The 15,435-nt window shown below is 37.6% G+C and overlaps 1 protein-coding gene across 1 annotated transcript in view; it reads left to right on the forward strand.

Moving 5' to 3' along the window:
- Positions 1-15,435, forward strand: part of LOC114479657 (probable G-protein coupled receptor 158) — a 67,952-nt gene that overhangs the window by 14,792 nt on the left and 37,725 nt on the right. Inside the window, 1 exon segment of the mRNA XM_028473444.1 lies at positions 14,734-14,836. Coding sequence (XP_028329245.1) covers positions 14,734-14,836 — 103 coding nt within the window.

Here is a 15,435-nt window from a genome sequence, read left to right on the forward strand (position 1 = left end):
GTTTAGGGCGGGACATCTAGATGTTTCTCTGAAACTCCGGATATCAGCTTTAACCAAGTTAAACTCCCTTGTCTGAAGCCATGGGGTGACACCTAGTGGCCTGAGTGAAGATGACAGGAATCATGGAGAAAATGTTGCACCCAAATGAAGTGTATACAGTTCGTACAGAGAGGGATCCGCTGCATTAGGAGACAGGTCAGAGGTTAGATAGTGAGCTGAGGCTCTTCATGCTTCTATATAGTGTTTAAACAAGTCAGTAAATAAACTTTTGCTGCTAATTAGAAGTTTCACTCAAACTGTGATCTACATGGAAGGCTTACTACAGGATTGTGTCATGGTGTTAACTATGTGTTATTGCTGTCGCCATAACACTGAAGTTGTGAATGGCTTTGGTTCTTAGAGAAAATATGCATATCTTTAGCACACAGATTTACAGAAATACTATTTTCAGCCTACATTTTTCAGGGACTTTGTTGGTTTATTTAATTTTTCACATGAAAATGCTTAGTAGCATCCGCAACACTGCTGATATCACAATGTTCCCTCATATTCATTTAAATAAAAGAAAAAAAGTCAAAGCGTCTGTTTTGAGAGTAGAATATTTCGTTTTAATCTCATGTGACAGATGTTGGTCTGGGCTTGAACGTTGGGGTTTTAATTCATTTTTCCACGACATTTTGTATATTTGACATGTGTTAAATATCCAATCAGTCTGTCTCTTCACCCTATTCCTCAACAGTTAATGCCCACTACTGCCCTCACACACCATGACCAGTGTCATGATCAGTTGAGTGTGTTATACATGTGGTGTTGTGTGCATCGGGGATGTGCTTTAGTTTCAACTTTAATACTTTTCCACACTGCAGACATCCTTCTATTTATAAAGCTGCTGCTCTGTTGGGATCAGATAAATCTCATACTAGCGTACTATACACCACACACTCAATGAGTGGATACTGTCTACTATATACTATTAGTATGGCGGCTGAATTCCCACTGAAGTACGCTTCCAAGTTTCCCAAGATGCATTTCAAAGCGCACTGAGACTAAATATCTCTGTTAATCTCCACTTTTGAAAGTTCTGTAAACATTTTAAACAAGAAAGTTACTAAGTAAAATATCAACATGTGGTCATTTGATCCATAAAACACATTTCATGTCGACGTTTCAGAGATTTTGGGAGACCTTGCCATTGTGATAATGACAAAGCCTCCGGTTAACTTCAAAACAAGAGCCCTATTTACAAATAAGTCAAAAACTAATGGAAGACAAGTAGAGATGCTTTTGTTTTGTTTTGAATGCATCATGAGGCAGTTGAGTATGACTAGTGTGCCCACCGTGCATACTTAGGAAATGTCCCGATATAGTATAGACCGTAGACTGTAAAAAAGATGGATGTGACATCCTCCATAGTTCCCACTCAACATTCTTGAAACCAAAATACAGCGCTTAGGGGTCTGCGCAGTAGGATCCTGCGGGAGGAGCCCTGGTGACACGCCCCGCCCATTTAGCTTTCTGCCCAGTCATCGGCTGTCAATCATCGTAGTATATGACCTCAAATCCCGTTTTTCAACCTCAATTAACTTATTTTAAAACAAACTTCACAGTTTGTTTTAAAATGTAGTTTGAACACAATATAGGGTGACTACTGTTTGACCCACCTCCCATCTGTTATCATTAAGGAGGCAGGGTTTATGACCTATACTGCAGCCAGTCAGCAGGGGGAGCTCTAAAAAAAAGCTTCACTTTTGGAGGAGCTTGTCACGTCCATCTTTTTTGCAGTCTATGGTATAGACCCATTTCGTGTGACGTATGCATACTAAATTAGGTGCACGCGCAGGCTCGGTGCAAAACAACCGGAGAACTGCATTGTACTAGCATCGGCACGTGATTGAAACACTTTTGTTTTTGTATAAAAACAACACAATGCCATCGTGTTGCGTTGTTGATTGCAGAAATATGAGTACCAACAATCCCTTTTCAGAAGAATAGACGAGACTTATGGTTGCGTGCTGTCAAACAGAGGCTGACAGCTGACGTATCTGACACACACACACACACACACACACACACACACACACACACACACACACACAGACACACAGACAGAGAGAGAGAGAGCTGAAACATTCCGGATAAAGTAAAAATCAGCCAGTTTATGATAGAAATAAACAGGATAAAGTTGCCAATAACCACGTTACATTTGTTCAAAAGCGATCGTGTCAACGTAATCGTTGCTAAGGCGATGGTGCATGGGGTGCGGACATAACGCTATCTCAGTGATCATAAAAATCTGTAAAAATGGACTAATATGCAGATGTGGGACAGTGAGGAGGAGAGATAGAAACTCATCCGTTGAAACTGATCGGAATACGTGGAAATACACGGAAACCTTCGGTAACAGGAGTACAGCAGCCCGCCTACCTGCCCGTTCATAACAAGTAGTTATAAACATCTAGAGATTTGTATGCTTTTAGGTTTTCTTTTGTATATACACTGGGTCTTTTTTGCCACAGTCATTTAAATCGTGACCCACTTTCTTTTTTAGAATTCAACCCACGAAATGTAATTTTCAAAAATAGATTTTTGAAAACACAAATCTATATATAGTATTTTCCTGTGCAACATGCATTTCACAGCATGTCTGTCAAAAGAAAAGTTTCTTTCAAAATAAAAGACAAGTCCAACATGAGAGGCATTAAGAATGCATTTATTTTTGACCAGCTATCCGTGACCCATTCAGTACAGGTCTCCGACCCACTTTTGGATCCCGACCCACCACTTGAGAATTGCTGGACTACACTATATTTTGACTAAATCTAAGTTGCATTTCAGTTAAAATACCATGACTAAAACTAAATCAAAATTTAAATGTAATGTAAATGTAATCATTTTGGTGAAATTAATGACATGAGGCCATAAATTTTCATACATTTTTCAGTCCTCCCCAAAATGACAACAGATCAATTTCACGGTCGGTTTCAAATAGCTTTTGGAAAAACTAATCTTGTCCCTAATAATATTTTGTTGCATTCTGAAATGTTCAGGCTCATCAGTGATGTGTATGTGTGTGTGTGTGTGTGTGTGTGTGTGTGACTTTTCTACAAGACTACGTTCCTGGTTGTGTGAATGGCTGCAGTGGGGGTAGCAGCGGCAGCAGACATACATCATGTTTTGTCACTTTCAGGAGAGATGGAAACACACAGAGGGACGAGATAATTCAGTATTTGTGTCGGGTAGAGCTTCTGTTTGCATTTGTGTTCACTTTTCCTCTCCTGTCAGTGCTGCTGTGTTAGGTTTATGGGATGTTCCAGTGGGGAGCTGAATCTTTGACTTCACCGTGGGAGAGTGGCTGCTCAGGCTTGCATGGGACGTTGTTGGACATTTGATGTATTATAAATGTAAAGTAATGGATTTCAGCAAGATTAGATGAATAATTGACTATGCTCTTTGTCTGTGTGCTGCTCTCCACCTCAGTTTGTCATAGGTTGGTTAGGAGACATGCGCCAGGTGGTATTTTACACATTTTCTTTCCTTTGCATGAGAAAATGTTTAAATATATCTGTTTATTGGAGAAGGAAGTACTTCAATGACCACTCCAACTTCTGTCCACAAACTGTATATTACTATTTCAGTGGCAATTGTGTTGTTGATTTTGTTTTATTATTGCTTGTGATTGTTTTCACTATAGGCAGTTATTTAAATATTGAGGCCACTACAATGCACAGTTGTTTTATCATGCAGTTTATATTGGATGCAGGTAATTTACCTGTCAAGATTAAATTCTGTTTTCAAACACTGTGACAAAGCCTCCTGCATTATTGTGGCAGATTTCACCATTCATTTCTCTCCATCTCTGAATAATTGTCTTCGCACGTCATATTTCGCCAAGAGGTGCCGATGATTCAGTTCTTTCAGAAATCAACAGTGTTTTTGTCTCATACTGTTTGATCTGATGGTTATTAAAAAAAAAAAAAAAGCAGAACTTTCTATTATTTATTAGAAATGTTGTGATCAAGGGGACATTTATTGATCACAATCACTGATGCATTTCTAAGAGCTAAGAGTGTCATAAATCTTACTCCGGTACAGATTATCACACACAATATAAGCAGTGACAATTGGGGAAGATTTCACTTGCATTTTTAATTTACAGTCATGTATTATGTAGTGTCTGGACAGTAATTTATTCTGAATGTTATTACAAGGGTGTAAAAGTAGATTATAATGCAGATCCATCTAATTTAGATGATGAATCAACAGTTATAGGAATAAGCTCTAAAAGGGTAGCTGTAGAGAACTTTAATCACAAGCTCTAAACTGTATCATAAAGGTTTTGTAAGGCAATGTTCTTCATGCGTACTTTTTATGGAGCCAAAGGTACTAAAATCCGCTCCCCAGGAAGGAACGTTCGGCACCATTTTACCGCCTTTATGGGCTGGTAGTGACACTTTGTTGTTTTGGATTTGCCATTACGCGAGTTTCTAGAGACATTTTCATCCTCAGAATCACTATAATATCATCCACGTCTCCTTCGTCGTAACGTCTGGTCTGTTTCATTCCACTTCTCTCCTTACAGAACAATCAGCTATAGGTTTAGAGCAGGTGTGTCAAATGCATCTTAGTTCAAGGGATAAAAACAGACCAGTTTGAGCTTAAAGGTAGGGTAGGCGATTTTCGAAAGCTCGCATGATTTAGAATGTAGCCTCCCCGACGGCTCCGCCTAAACCCCCCTGGCCCCTCCCCTCTGTGCTCCATCTCACATGCACACGCACAGCTGCTGCAGTAGACGAGCTCAGCTCTTCACTTGTATTGTGTAGAAACTTTGTTGTCTCATTCAGCAGTAAGTAAACAATAAACTTTACCATTATATATGTTAACAAACGTGACCAAAAACTCTGTTTTAACTCTGTCAGTGGTGACGCGCTTTCAGTGTGAGCTCGTGCATGCGAGGGATCGAGAACGAGCAGGGAGACAGGGAGACGTGATTGGTTTAAAAAGGTTTGTTTTTTTCCATTGGTCGAAGTTATTACAGGTTTACAGCTGTTACAGTTGGTAGATTTCCTTCGTTCCTTTTTCAGAACACATAAGATCTTAATTTCTGTCAGGACATGAAAACAATTTCAACCAAAAACTTAAAAAGTGTATCTGGAGAAAATCGCCTACCCTAGCTTTAAGTGGGCCCACAAATTTTAAGTGGGGAAAAAAGCAAATTCAACATTAATGTGCTCTGGTTTGCACTTCCACATATAAATTATTAAGTACATCACTCCCTGCAGGATCTTCACTTCAATTACCCTAATTTGGGAAACTTGGGAATTTTCATAGAATAATTTGAGGAAAATTTGGCAGGTTTTGGAAAAAATTGATATGGCATGTGATATAAGAACTGGAAAACTGAGCTCTGCAAATATTGTGCATTTTAAATGATTTTTTTGTATTTGGAGGAGCTGAGATATCTACAACTGAGTTAGTTGTAATTTACAAAATGTTTTGTGTTTCTTTCCCATCACTTTTACTTTCTCGAGCGGGACGAATTTGATGCTCTAAAGGGCCGTATTTGGTCCCCGGCCTCGAGTTTGACACATATGGTTCAGAGTGTCTTTATTTGCTCCGTTGCGCTTACACGAGTTTCAACAACAACTCCAGACATGTCAAAAATACCTCCAGCAGACATGCTTTTGTTGTCCATAGTAATGAATAAAAACAATATTAAAGAAAACATGTAGAAAAGAATTACAAAAACACAAAGGAAGTGGGTAATCTGAGAAAGAAGGTTTAGGAGCTAATGCAAAACACTGCTCCAGAATCCATTTCTTTTGGTAAATTTGGAAATGCACATGATTGGTGCTGTTGACATTTTTTGTTAATATTGTATGGGTTTTGTATTGAGGTAGGGAAGTAAAACAGTGAATATGTCCTTGCTTTTGGTTTGATCCTTTAGTTATATGTTGTTGTTTTTACAGGGCAGAAAAAAGTGGACCAATGCACTCCTTAGTACTTCTTTGTTCATTTTTGGTTCCTCTGTAACTTCTTGTAGTTTCTACAAGACTGTAGACTAAGATAGGATGTGTAACCAAGAACTAAATAAAATACTTTATACATTATGGATAGTCAGTCATATGGGAAGCTCCTTACGTAATGATTCAGTGCTTATACAAATACATTTTCGTTTGGTGACCGAATTCATCTATTTTGCACTGGTAGTAGAGAGTATTTTTTTTTCGACAATTATCGTCAGTGTATTTGAATAGCTTACTTTTATAAATGTTAGTGTGCGTGTGTATGTGGATGTGTGTGGATGTGTGTTTTCATTGCCCATTCTATAAAATGTGCCGCTCGAGATAAAGGGCTTCAAAGGCACAGCTCTGCTAATGAGTGTAAACTGCTGTGACAGCCAATAAGGGTAACCCTATCCATCTATCCCCCAGCTCTCTTTTCTCCATTATCTACTTCTCCTCCTCCTCCTCCTCCTCCTCACACATTCTCCCTCCACCACGTTTCAATTCCTCTCAGATTCCTCACCATCTCCATCTGTCCATCTTGGGTTTTCCCTTGTGTTGTGTTCTTAGACATTTTTGCCTTCCTTCATCCTTGCCTCTTCATTCTTTACTTGTGACTAGTTAAATTCACTGAGAAAAGACTGGGCAGCATTTTTAATTTATGTTGTCAATGCGTTGTCAATCTTTTCACACAGCAATTATCTCAAATCCACCAGACTTGAGAAAAACATTTGGGTACTCATTTCTTAAAAATGTTTTCAAGAGGCAATGAAAGGGAATGGAATGGAACACGAACGTATATGTTCAATAACTTGGTTAAAATGTATAGGGAGGTCCCGATACAACTTTTTCATTTCCGATATGATACCGATATTGCAGCCTTGCGTATCGTCAGATATTGATCCGATGTCAGCATGAATCCATACATTTTTTTTCTTTAATAAAAAAATAAGAATGACTTATTTTGTAGTGTGGAATGTTAGAAAAGGCTTGATCAAGTGATGTTACTCAAACAGAGAACAATAGACCGATTTATTATTAACCAATTGGTTACATAAATGTTAACTTTCAGCATAATATCTACAGTATTCTACAATTGAATAAAATAAATAAATGAATTGGATATTGGAGAATCCGAATCGATTTGAGGCTAATATCGGAGAGATTTTCGATATCAATATCGGATCGGGACACCCCTAAAAATGTACTTTACGGTTTGTGTCAGTTCATGGCATTGTGCTATTTGTTTCCTAATAAAAATTGAACAACCTTTAGACTTGATGGCTTGTTCCTCCCAGTTGTTACTACAGTTGACTCTTTAGGCTATAGAAGCATGATTGTTGGTTTTTGTATCACGCGCAAAATCTTTGTATTTGTCAGCAGAGAGAAAGTCTACTTAAAGGTCTGGTTCTCACCTGTTTACCAACTGTTGGTAACAGGATACCTCAGAAAGCAGAGGAGACAAACATACCTAGCACCATATTTTCTTTTCCTCATTCACTGTCGTCCACCTCTTTTGTTTACTAGTCTTTATTTGTTGTCCAAGGACTGCAAAGCTGCAAGGCATCCAAAAGGTTCCATTGTCCCAGGAATCATTCAGTTAGATCTCTATGTTGAGTCTGTTTTGTGCTGTTTCTTTGCATAAAATGAACTTTTTGTATTAATATTCTGGGCTGCTTTGAAGAAGTTCAAACTAGGGTAACACTTCATTCAAATGCTAGAAATACGTTAGCTAGGTATGTGATTTTAGTGCCTCTGAAAAGTTTCTAAATAAAGTTACAACTCTTTGAGATGAATTTTGTCCATGTTTTGAAAATAATGGTCACGATTAATTCAGAACTTCAAATAAAATCAATTTACCATGAAACAAATAGTCCATTGACGATTATAGACTTAGTTGAAGACATAAGCCAGCATGCATTATTCTTCTTGAATTATTGACTCTGAGTAGTGCAATAACAATTTAAAACAATGATGGAAAGTGAAAGACACAAGTTAAGTTAATACAATTTTAACTACTATTCAAAGGAATAATGAAAGGAGTTTGAAATAATTTATCCATTTAAGAAGAGCAAGACAAAACGTTTATACCTCATTTATAACTGGCTTTAATAATCCCAACGAGAGCGCAAACCTACGTCAAGTACCAAATATCCTCTTTGCTAGATATTGGCATTTATCTGGATCAGTAATCCTGATCATGGTAAAATGATCATTCAAACTTTAAAGGCTTGGAATCATTTTTTTTAATCACGACTATTAAAGACACAGTTGGTCCAAATGTATAGGCACCTCCACTTTTGAGAAAAATTGCGTTGAAATGCGCAATCTTGATTCAATTAAGATGACACTCGGTGGGGTTATTGCGGAACGAACGCGATATAACTGAGTCAAATTTCATAAAGATTAGTCATGACGAACCTAGATATGATTTTTTGAAATTTTGCCAATGATGAGAGATGGTTTTTAACTGATCCATAAAATCTACGAGTTACTGCCTTCTATGGTTTTAAATCTGGCTATTACAATTGAATTTCACCATTGGCTGAGAATGGTGGTTTGTGATATTTTGGTGGCTTCTGACATCACAAACTAGCCCTGTTAGCTCCGCCTCCCCTATAAAAACTGCAATCTGTGGGAGTAGGTTGGATTGCGAGAATTGTGAATAGAGAGGTATAGTGAGTATTGAGTAGTTAGCATAGCATAGCATAGCATAGCATAGCATAGCATAGCATAGCATAGCATAGATTGCTCTTTGGAGATTTGACTGGGCGTGTCTTAACTGCTCTAGGAGTCACACCCACAATCAAGGCATTTTTTTAAATTTTCCCCCTAGTGGCAGAAAAAGGAGAGCGAGGAATACTCAGTGAGGTCGAGTTTTCACTGAGAAATCATCCTTCACAGGCAGACGACTTTCTCTCTCTAACAGACTGCCTGTAATTCAAGCAGCTGGCATTGCAGAAGCCTGTCAAGTCCACAGCGGGTAGTTGGATCTTAATTGAGAGAGGCCTCCCAGTCTGGTATGTGTGGGGAGCTGGAATATCACCTACTCAGATGTCTGAACAGAAAACCAGGGGGATTATCTCACAAGTCTTGAAAGACAGGCCTGCATATCACTTCTGGCATATTTCCTAGAGCAGCACAACCAGTCACTGTTAATATGAAAAATATCTAACCCAGCTTTGAATTTCTGAATACATAAACAAATCAAATACTGTATGATGCCATTGCTAAGGTCCTCTAAAGAAAAGCTAGACACCTCTGCATTTGCTTGGTCCAAGTGACTCCATCTCAAAAGGACAACTTACTACATCTCTGTTAAAATGACGGACTAATTCCATAAAACAAGTTTGCCTCTCATCAAACATCCAGTGCTTTGGTGTTTAGTAGTCTTGTGAAACAGCAGGCAGCCTCTTCTCCCATGGGGAGGACTGATAGTAATGCTTTTAGGGTTTAATGCTTTCAGTGTATTTATAGATCTCCCAGGGACGCTGAGTGCTCCTCCACTCCCTCTGTGACTCTTTCTCCCATCTTGTTAGCTTCCATCTTGGTGTTGGGTTCAACTGCCTTTTATCTGACTGCATGGTGAGATAACTGACACGAGTACCACAGACAAAACACGAGAAGCCATACAGTGAAACATTTAGTTTCACACTAAATCGAAGTTACAGCTATTTACTAGGGATGGGCGATATGGACTAAAAAAAAAAAAAAAAATGAATCTCGATAATTTCTTGTGTTTATCACGATAATGATTAACATCACGATAAATAAAAAACTATAAATAAATAAAACAATTCCCAACTTAAAGTGTAAACATGTTCCTTACAAACACAAGAACATTTGAATACATCAACACTAGACACGTTAAAAAAAGGTTACAATAGCTGCTGACTCAGCTCATGAGCTGATATTTTATGGAAAATATTAGTGCATTTATTTTCTAAAAAAAAAAAAAAGCACATGCAAAGCAAAAATAACTTCATTAGTGTTTTTACTGTTGCTGAATCTTGTTTCATTTATCTTATAATGAGTTACATAACGTTCTGATTGATAAATATATCTCTATGATTTCCTATAATTCAACCAGCTCAAACTTCATGATTTAATCATTCAGTATATTTTGGTGTAATATACTCAATAGTTACATTAGTCTTATGTGACCAGCTTTGTCTTGTGAACACGTGAAATATACTTAAAAAATAGTGAATAGCGAAATTATTATTTATGCTAACATTTACTTCACACAACATGTGACATGTTCATTTTTATCCTTCCATACAAGTGTTAAATTTATAAACAAATCGATGGCTCTCTGTGGCTTTATCACAGCAAGACGTGTTATTTTTACTTGGCCTATTCCTTATATGGAGTGGTTAGCATTAGCTCTTAGCCCAGTCTGTGTATCGGTGAGTTAGCTTAGCATAGTTAGCTTTAGTTAAGTTTCCAGTTCATAATCGTTGCTGCGAGTTTCCCTGTGTTTGTGGAACGTTGGGTGGATCTGATGGAGGAACTTGGATTGGTTCACTTTGTTGGATGGTTGTGAGAATGTTTTTGACGATATATCGCACATTCTTACTGTTTACATAGTCTTTAGTGTGCTCGACAGTTTTTTCTATTGCAAATGATTGTAGGTATGAGATGAAATGTCTTTGCAGTTGTGTGTACAGTACAAACTGCAGTTAATACAAAGATTCTAATTTGGACATTAGTTAATGTTTGCAAATCAGACCAGACATTTCAATCCCCTCGATTGAAGTACAGTATTTGGTTATAAGTATAAAGACACTGATTTGTTGTTCACATTATTACATTTCAAATTTAGATCAATTTCATTGCCCCTTTATCCAATCCAAAACAATCAACATAGAATTTGATCGATAGATTTTATTGCCTGATCCACTTTCAACTTTTCTTTTTGGCACGTTCACACCGGCCCAAATGAAGAGAACTTTCCTGGCAAACAAACCGTAAAGCAGTTAAAACACTGAAGGGTTCGCTGGCTTGAACCAACCCAAACATCCACACCATAGTCCATTTAAAATCTCTCAGACTTTAAGTGAGGACTGAGCTGCCTGTGAATGGCGTGAGGCGGGGAGGGGCTCATGGCACCCCTGGTAATAATTGAAAAGAGAATCTATGTTTTCATCTGCAATCAGTTAGATTAGAACAGGGGTTCTCAAATTGGGTTACGTAATGGCACTACAGGGGGTACTAGAGAGAGAGAGAAAGAGAGAGAGAGCAAAATTAACAAATAAAGTGTCAGTCTCTTGGTCCCACATCTGGCATGAGATGACTGGAAATGATACAAACTATAGAAATACATCTATTCAGGAGGCAATAAATCAGTGTTTTTCAACCTTGTGGTCGGGACATCATGTGGGGTCGCCTGAACTTTATGAAAAATGTATATAGATTTTTGAATTATTATTATTTTATTATTATTTAAACAACACACAATCTTAAAAAACTGTATTTATATACTTTCACTTTGTGAATATAGTTAAACTAAAATGCAGTAAAAAAAAAAATTACATTTAAAAAAAAAGCACGTTTAAAAACGAATTCTAGAAAACAAATTATCTTTGGGGTCGCCAGAAATTCTTGTGATTAAAATGGAGTCACGTTCCAAAAAATGCTTGGGAACCACTGCAATAAATGTTTTTTTTCTTCTTATTTACAAAATGAGATTATTTGAAATGTGTGTTGTCACTTATTCATTCCGTCATTATGCTGTATAGTTGTTTTTCTAAGTAAAATGTTATAGTCGGACAAAGGGAGTACTTGGATTCAGAAGTAAGAGAAAGGGGGTACTCGAGCCAAAAAAGTTTGAGAACCACTGGCTTAGAGTGAAAAACACAGTCCCTTTCAAACACTGTTCTGTGGCACAATGTTGCACCACTTTATACCGGTATTGCTGCATATGAAACATTTATATTATGTGCCAGGTACTTGATGTGAACCAGTATACTGTCTAGGACTACTTCCCTACTTTAGGTCTGTTGGTTGGGTGATCCATCACATTAAAGCACATCTATCAAACTCTTTGATAGTTCGCTTACGGAGGCCCAGGAGAAATTAACCCCATCTCCATGTGTTAACTCCTGCCTTCAGATGCTGAGTTTTGCAGGAAAGAAGTAGCAGCCATGATGGATGGCCTGTGAAACTTTCTGCATGGGTGGGCAGTGCAGAGGCATCCAATGACATCACCCTAGGTTAATGATCCATGATATTCTCCTGTGTGACAAGCATGTTTAATACATGCACATTGTGATCATCTTGAGCGCTTTACCTTGTCGGTGATGGATGGATGGATTCATAAAACACAGCAACAAACAACATTACAGTTTGTTTTTTTTAATAGAAGTTGCAGGCATTTCTCTTCCTTTCCTTTTGCTGTACTTTTGATGCATTTGAGGAGAAAACGCTGTTTACAAGCAGGAATAATAAACATTACAATTGAGTTGCCTCACCAACCAAGAAAAAAATACAAATTAAACAAGAGTCCAATAAAGGCTTATAATAAACATAATAAATCATCCTCGCTCACTTTCCCTTGGACTCAACTAGAGTAAAGCAGAAAATTACTGTATAAGAAGTTTGTTTGTTTGTTAATGGTTATAGTTATTCTGCGTTTTCCTCAGTCCCAGGGCTTTAGAATGCATTTTAGTTTAATCATTATGTCTTTTCACCTACATTTATGTTGTCTGCTTTAATAAACACTCTGGACAAAACGTATAACCTCCCCTCTCTTTCATCTGCCTTAAATTACACACTTTTCAATTGAATCAGTGCAGTCAGATAAATACTGTTCTTAACCATCAGACCCAGACTTATCTATTAGATCGCCAGACAGTGACGTGTGATTTTTCTCTCAAAGGAGCACATCTATATTTCTTCAGAGCAACAATAGTCATTGCACTAATCTCAGCTTCTTAGTTTTGGAAACGCATCGGTGAAGAGTTTGGAGAAAGGAGGGTGTTGTTTGCCCGTCATTCATAGTAGTGAACGATCCTGAAAAAATAAAAGTAAGCAGATATGACGAAACAAAGAAACTTAAAGCATTGCAGGATCCTTAACTAATCTATAGCAGTGGATAATGGGCGGAGGGATTCTTCGCACTTAAATAACTTTATTATTCCTCTTCTAAAATCTGTGATTGCATATTTTATGTTAACATTTTGTTGCGATGGGCTAGACCTGAAAATGTTTAGTTTTTCAAGGGAAAAAGTTTGGAAACCACTGATCTAAATAAGTATCCTTTAAAAAAAGCAAACTATATTTTCAATTTTGGTTGAAAAGAGATTTTGTTGGGCATAGTTTCAGTTTTCCATGCACACATTTTGAGCACATTGCAAGACTGATGAATTTTTCTTTCAAATGCTAAAGATAAAAAGCTTGAAGAGATTATGGGAAATTAGTCCACAAACTACCTTTAAGAATGTTGATTTCCCACTTGTTTTTTTTTTTTTTTTTTTTTTTTTTTTTTTTTTTAACAATGTTTTGGGAGCCTTTAAACATTTGAGGAAGCAAATGCCACACAGCGTTCTGTTTAAAATTTGAGAATATTTTGCAGTTCAGCAGTTTTGATGAGCAAAAACTGAGCATTGCGTTAGTTCAGGCAGGCACGTAAGTCAAGCTAGTCCAGCCCCTTCATCTGTCAGTAGCTGTTAACAACTGACAGCATCCATTCCCTAGTCAGTTAATCATTCAACTGATCATGTTCTATGCTTCCTATTGGTTAGAGTTGGTCTCAGCGCTGCATTCAAACCACTTCTGCACGCTTTGTCTGCAAAACGCCTCGCTACCCACCCCCACCCCAGGTCCCAGAACAGAGCTTTACCGCCAAATCTAAAATGCATGCTAAATAAAGCTATTTGACTGAAGTGATCCTGACTGAAATGAAGCCTTTTGGTGCAAATATCTTGGTTCAAAGTGGACCACTGGTCAAGTGTTATTTATTCTACCATATCACAACAACTGTGATATCTGTGATATTACAAAGCTGAGCCACCTGAGGGATGATTTGTGTTCTCTTCTATCCTGCATTTTCAAGTTATTACTATTAATTTAAAGTTTTTCTTTTCTCCTCAGCTTACATTTATTCATTAAGATGCTTGAAACGAATTGCAAACCAATGAATGTCAATGGGATTCATCAGTTTAACCCTAACCAGAACCCTTAATGAAATGTTCTAATAAAATGTAATTGAATGAAATAAGTTTCAATCGAAACTAGGCCTGAGCAATATATTGAGAGTTGAAATATCGTGATTTCTGGTTTTAGCGATATACAAAATTACAATAAGTCAGTACTTTTGCTATTCCTCAGAACAGCATGAAAAGCACATAGATTTCTGAGCCAAGCCAAACAGAACTCACTCACACCTGCTGTCCCTTATAGGAGAAAAAGCCGAAAGTGGCACAAATTATGGAGCTGTTTGGTAATAAATGTGCATATTTTATAGACTTATTAATTTATTGAGATAAAAAATATCGAGATTTATACTTTTTATTGTGTTATATCGTGTTGGGTTAGCAGAGTACCTGCAGAACCCATTAATCACAGGGAGAACATGCAAACTCTTCACAGAAAGGACCCCAGTGTCCACCCCAGGAGTTGAAATCTTCTTATTGTGAGGCAGATCCTGCCCTTTTCAACTTTTATCTGGTTATTGATCTTTGCCTGTGTGTGTGTGTGTGTGTGTGTGTGTATGTCTTCTTTCTTCCAGTGCACGCCCCTCATTGGTCACGGATTCGTGTTGGACAAATACAAGTGCCAGTGCAGGAGAGGATTTTACCACCCCAGCCGTGTGGCACTCAATGGCTTTAAAAGTAGGTTACCTCTGTTTTAGAAAAATGGGATTTGTGTTGAGTTGTCAGATCAATGGTTTTTTTTTTTACTTAATAGAAAAAAGAACGACGAACTTCCTTTCAGCTGACAGCCACACTGTGTGTTTGATATCCTTCTTGCAGCTTTAAATCTTGAGTCCTGGAGCTCACAAGGTTATGAAACCTCAGGTTTTCGTCAAAGGAATTTGACTGCTTTTATTTTAGAATTGTCTTCCATGTTTCTATTTTGGGCTTCAATGAGAGCCACAGGTGGCATTTTGAATCACAGACCTGTTGGGTTGTTTGTGTGCGTGGGTAAGAAACACTTAATTTGAAGACGGGCTTTGTTAACCACAACCATCTGTCACCTCTGCTGTTGAATCTTCTTCATAAACAACACAGCAACATCTTTAACATTTATTTTTACTCTTATTGTAGACTCGTGTGATTCTAACAGTATAGGCTTATGATCAGGTTTGCAAAACCCTTTCTGTTCAACAATAACCAAACAATCACAAATTAATAAATCAATTTGAATGGATTAGAGGAAATGAGTTCCATCTGGATTTAGTCTGTCTAGACTTTAGGTTGGCTTACATTGG

This window comes from Gouania willdenowi, chromosome 17, assembly GCF_900634775.1.
Source record: "Gouania willdenowi chromosome 17, fGouWil2.1, whole genome shotgun sequence".
Classification (NCBI taxonomy): Eukaryota; Metazoa; Chordata; class Actinopteri; order Blenniiformes; family Gobiesocidae; genus Gouania; species Gouania willdenowi.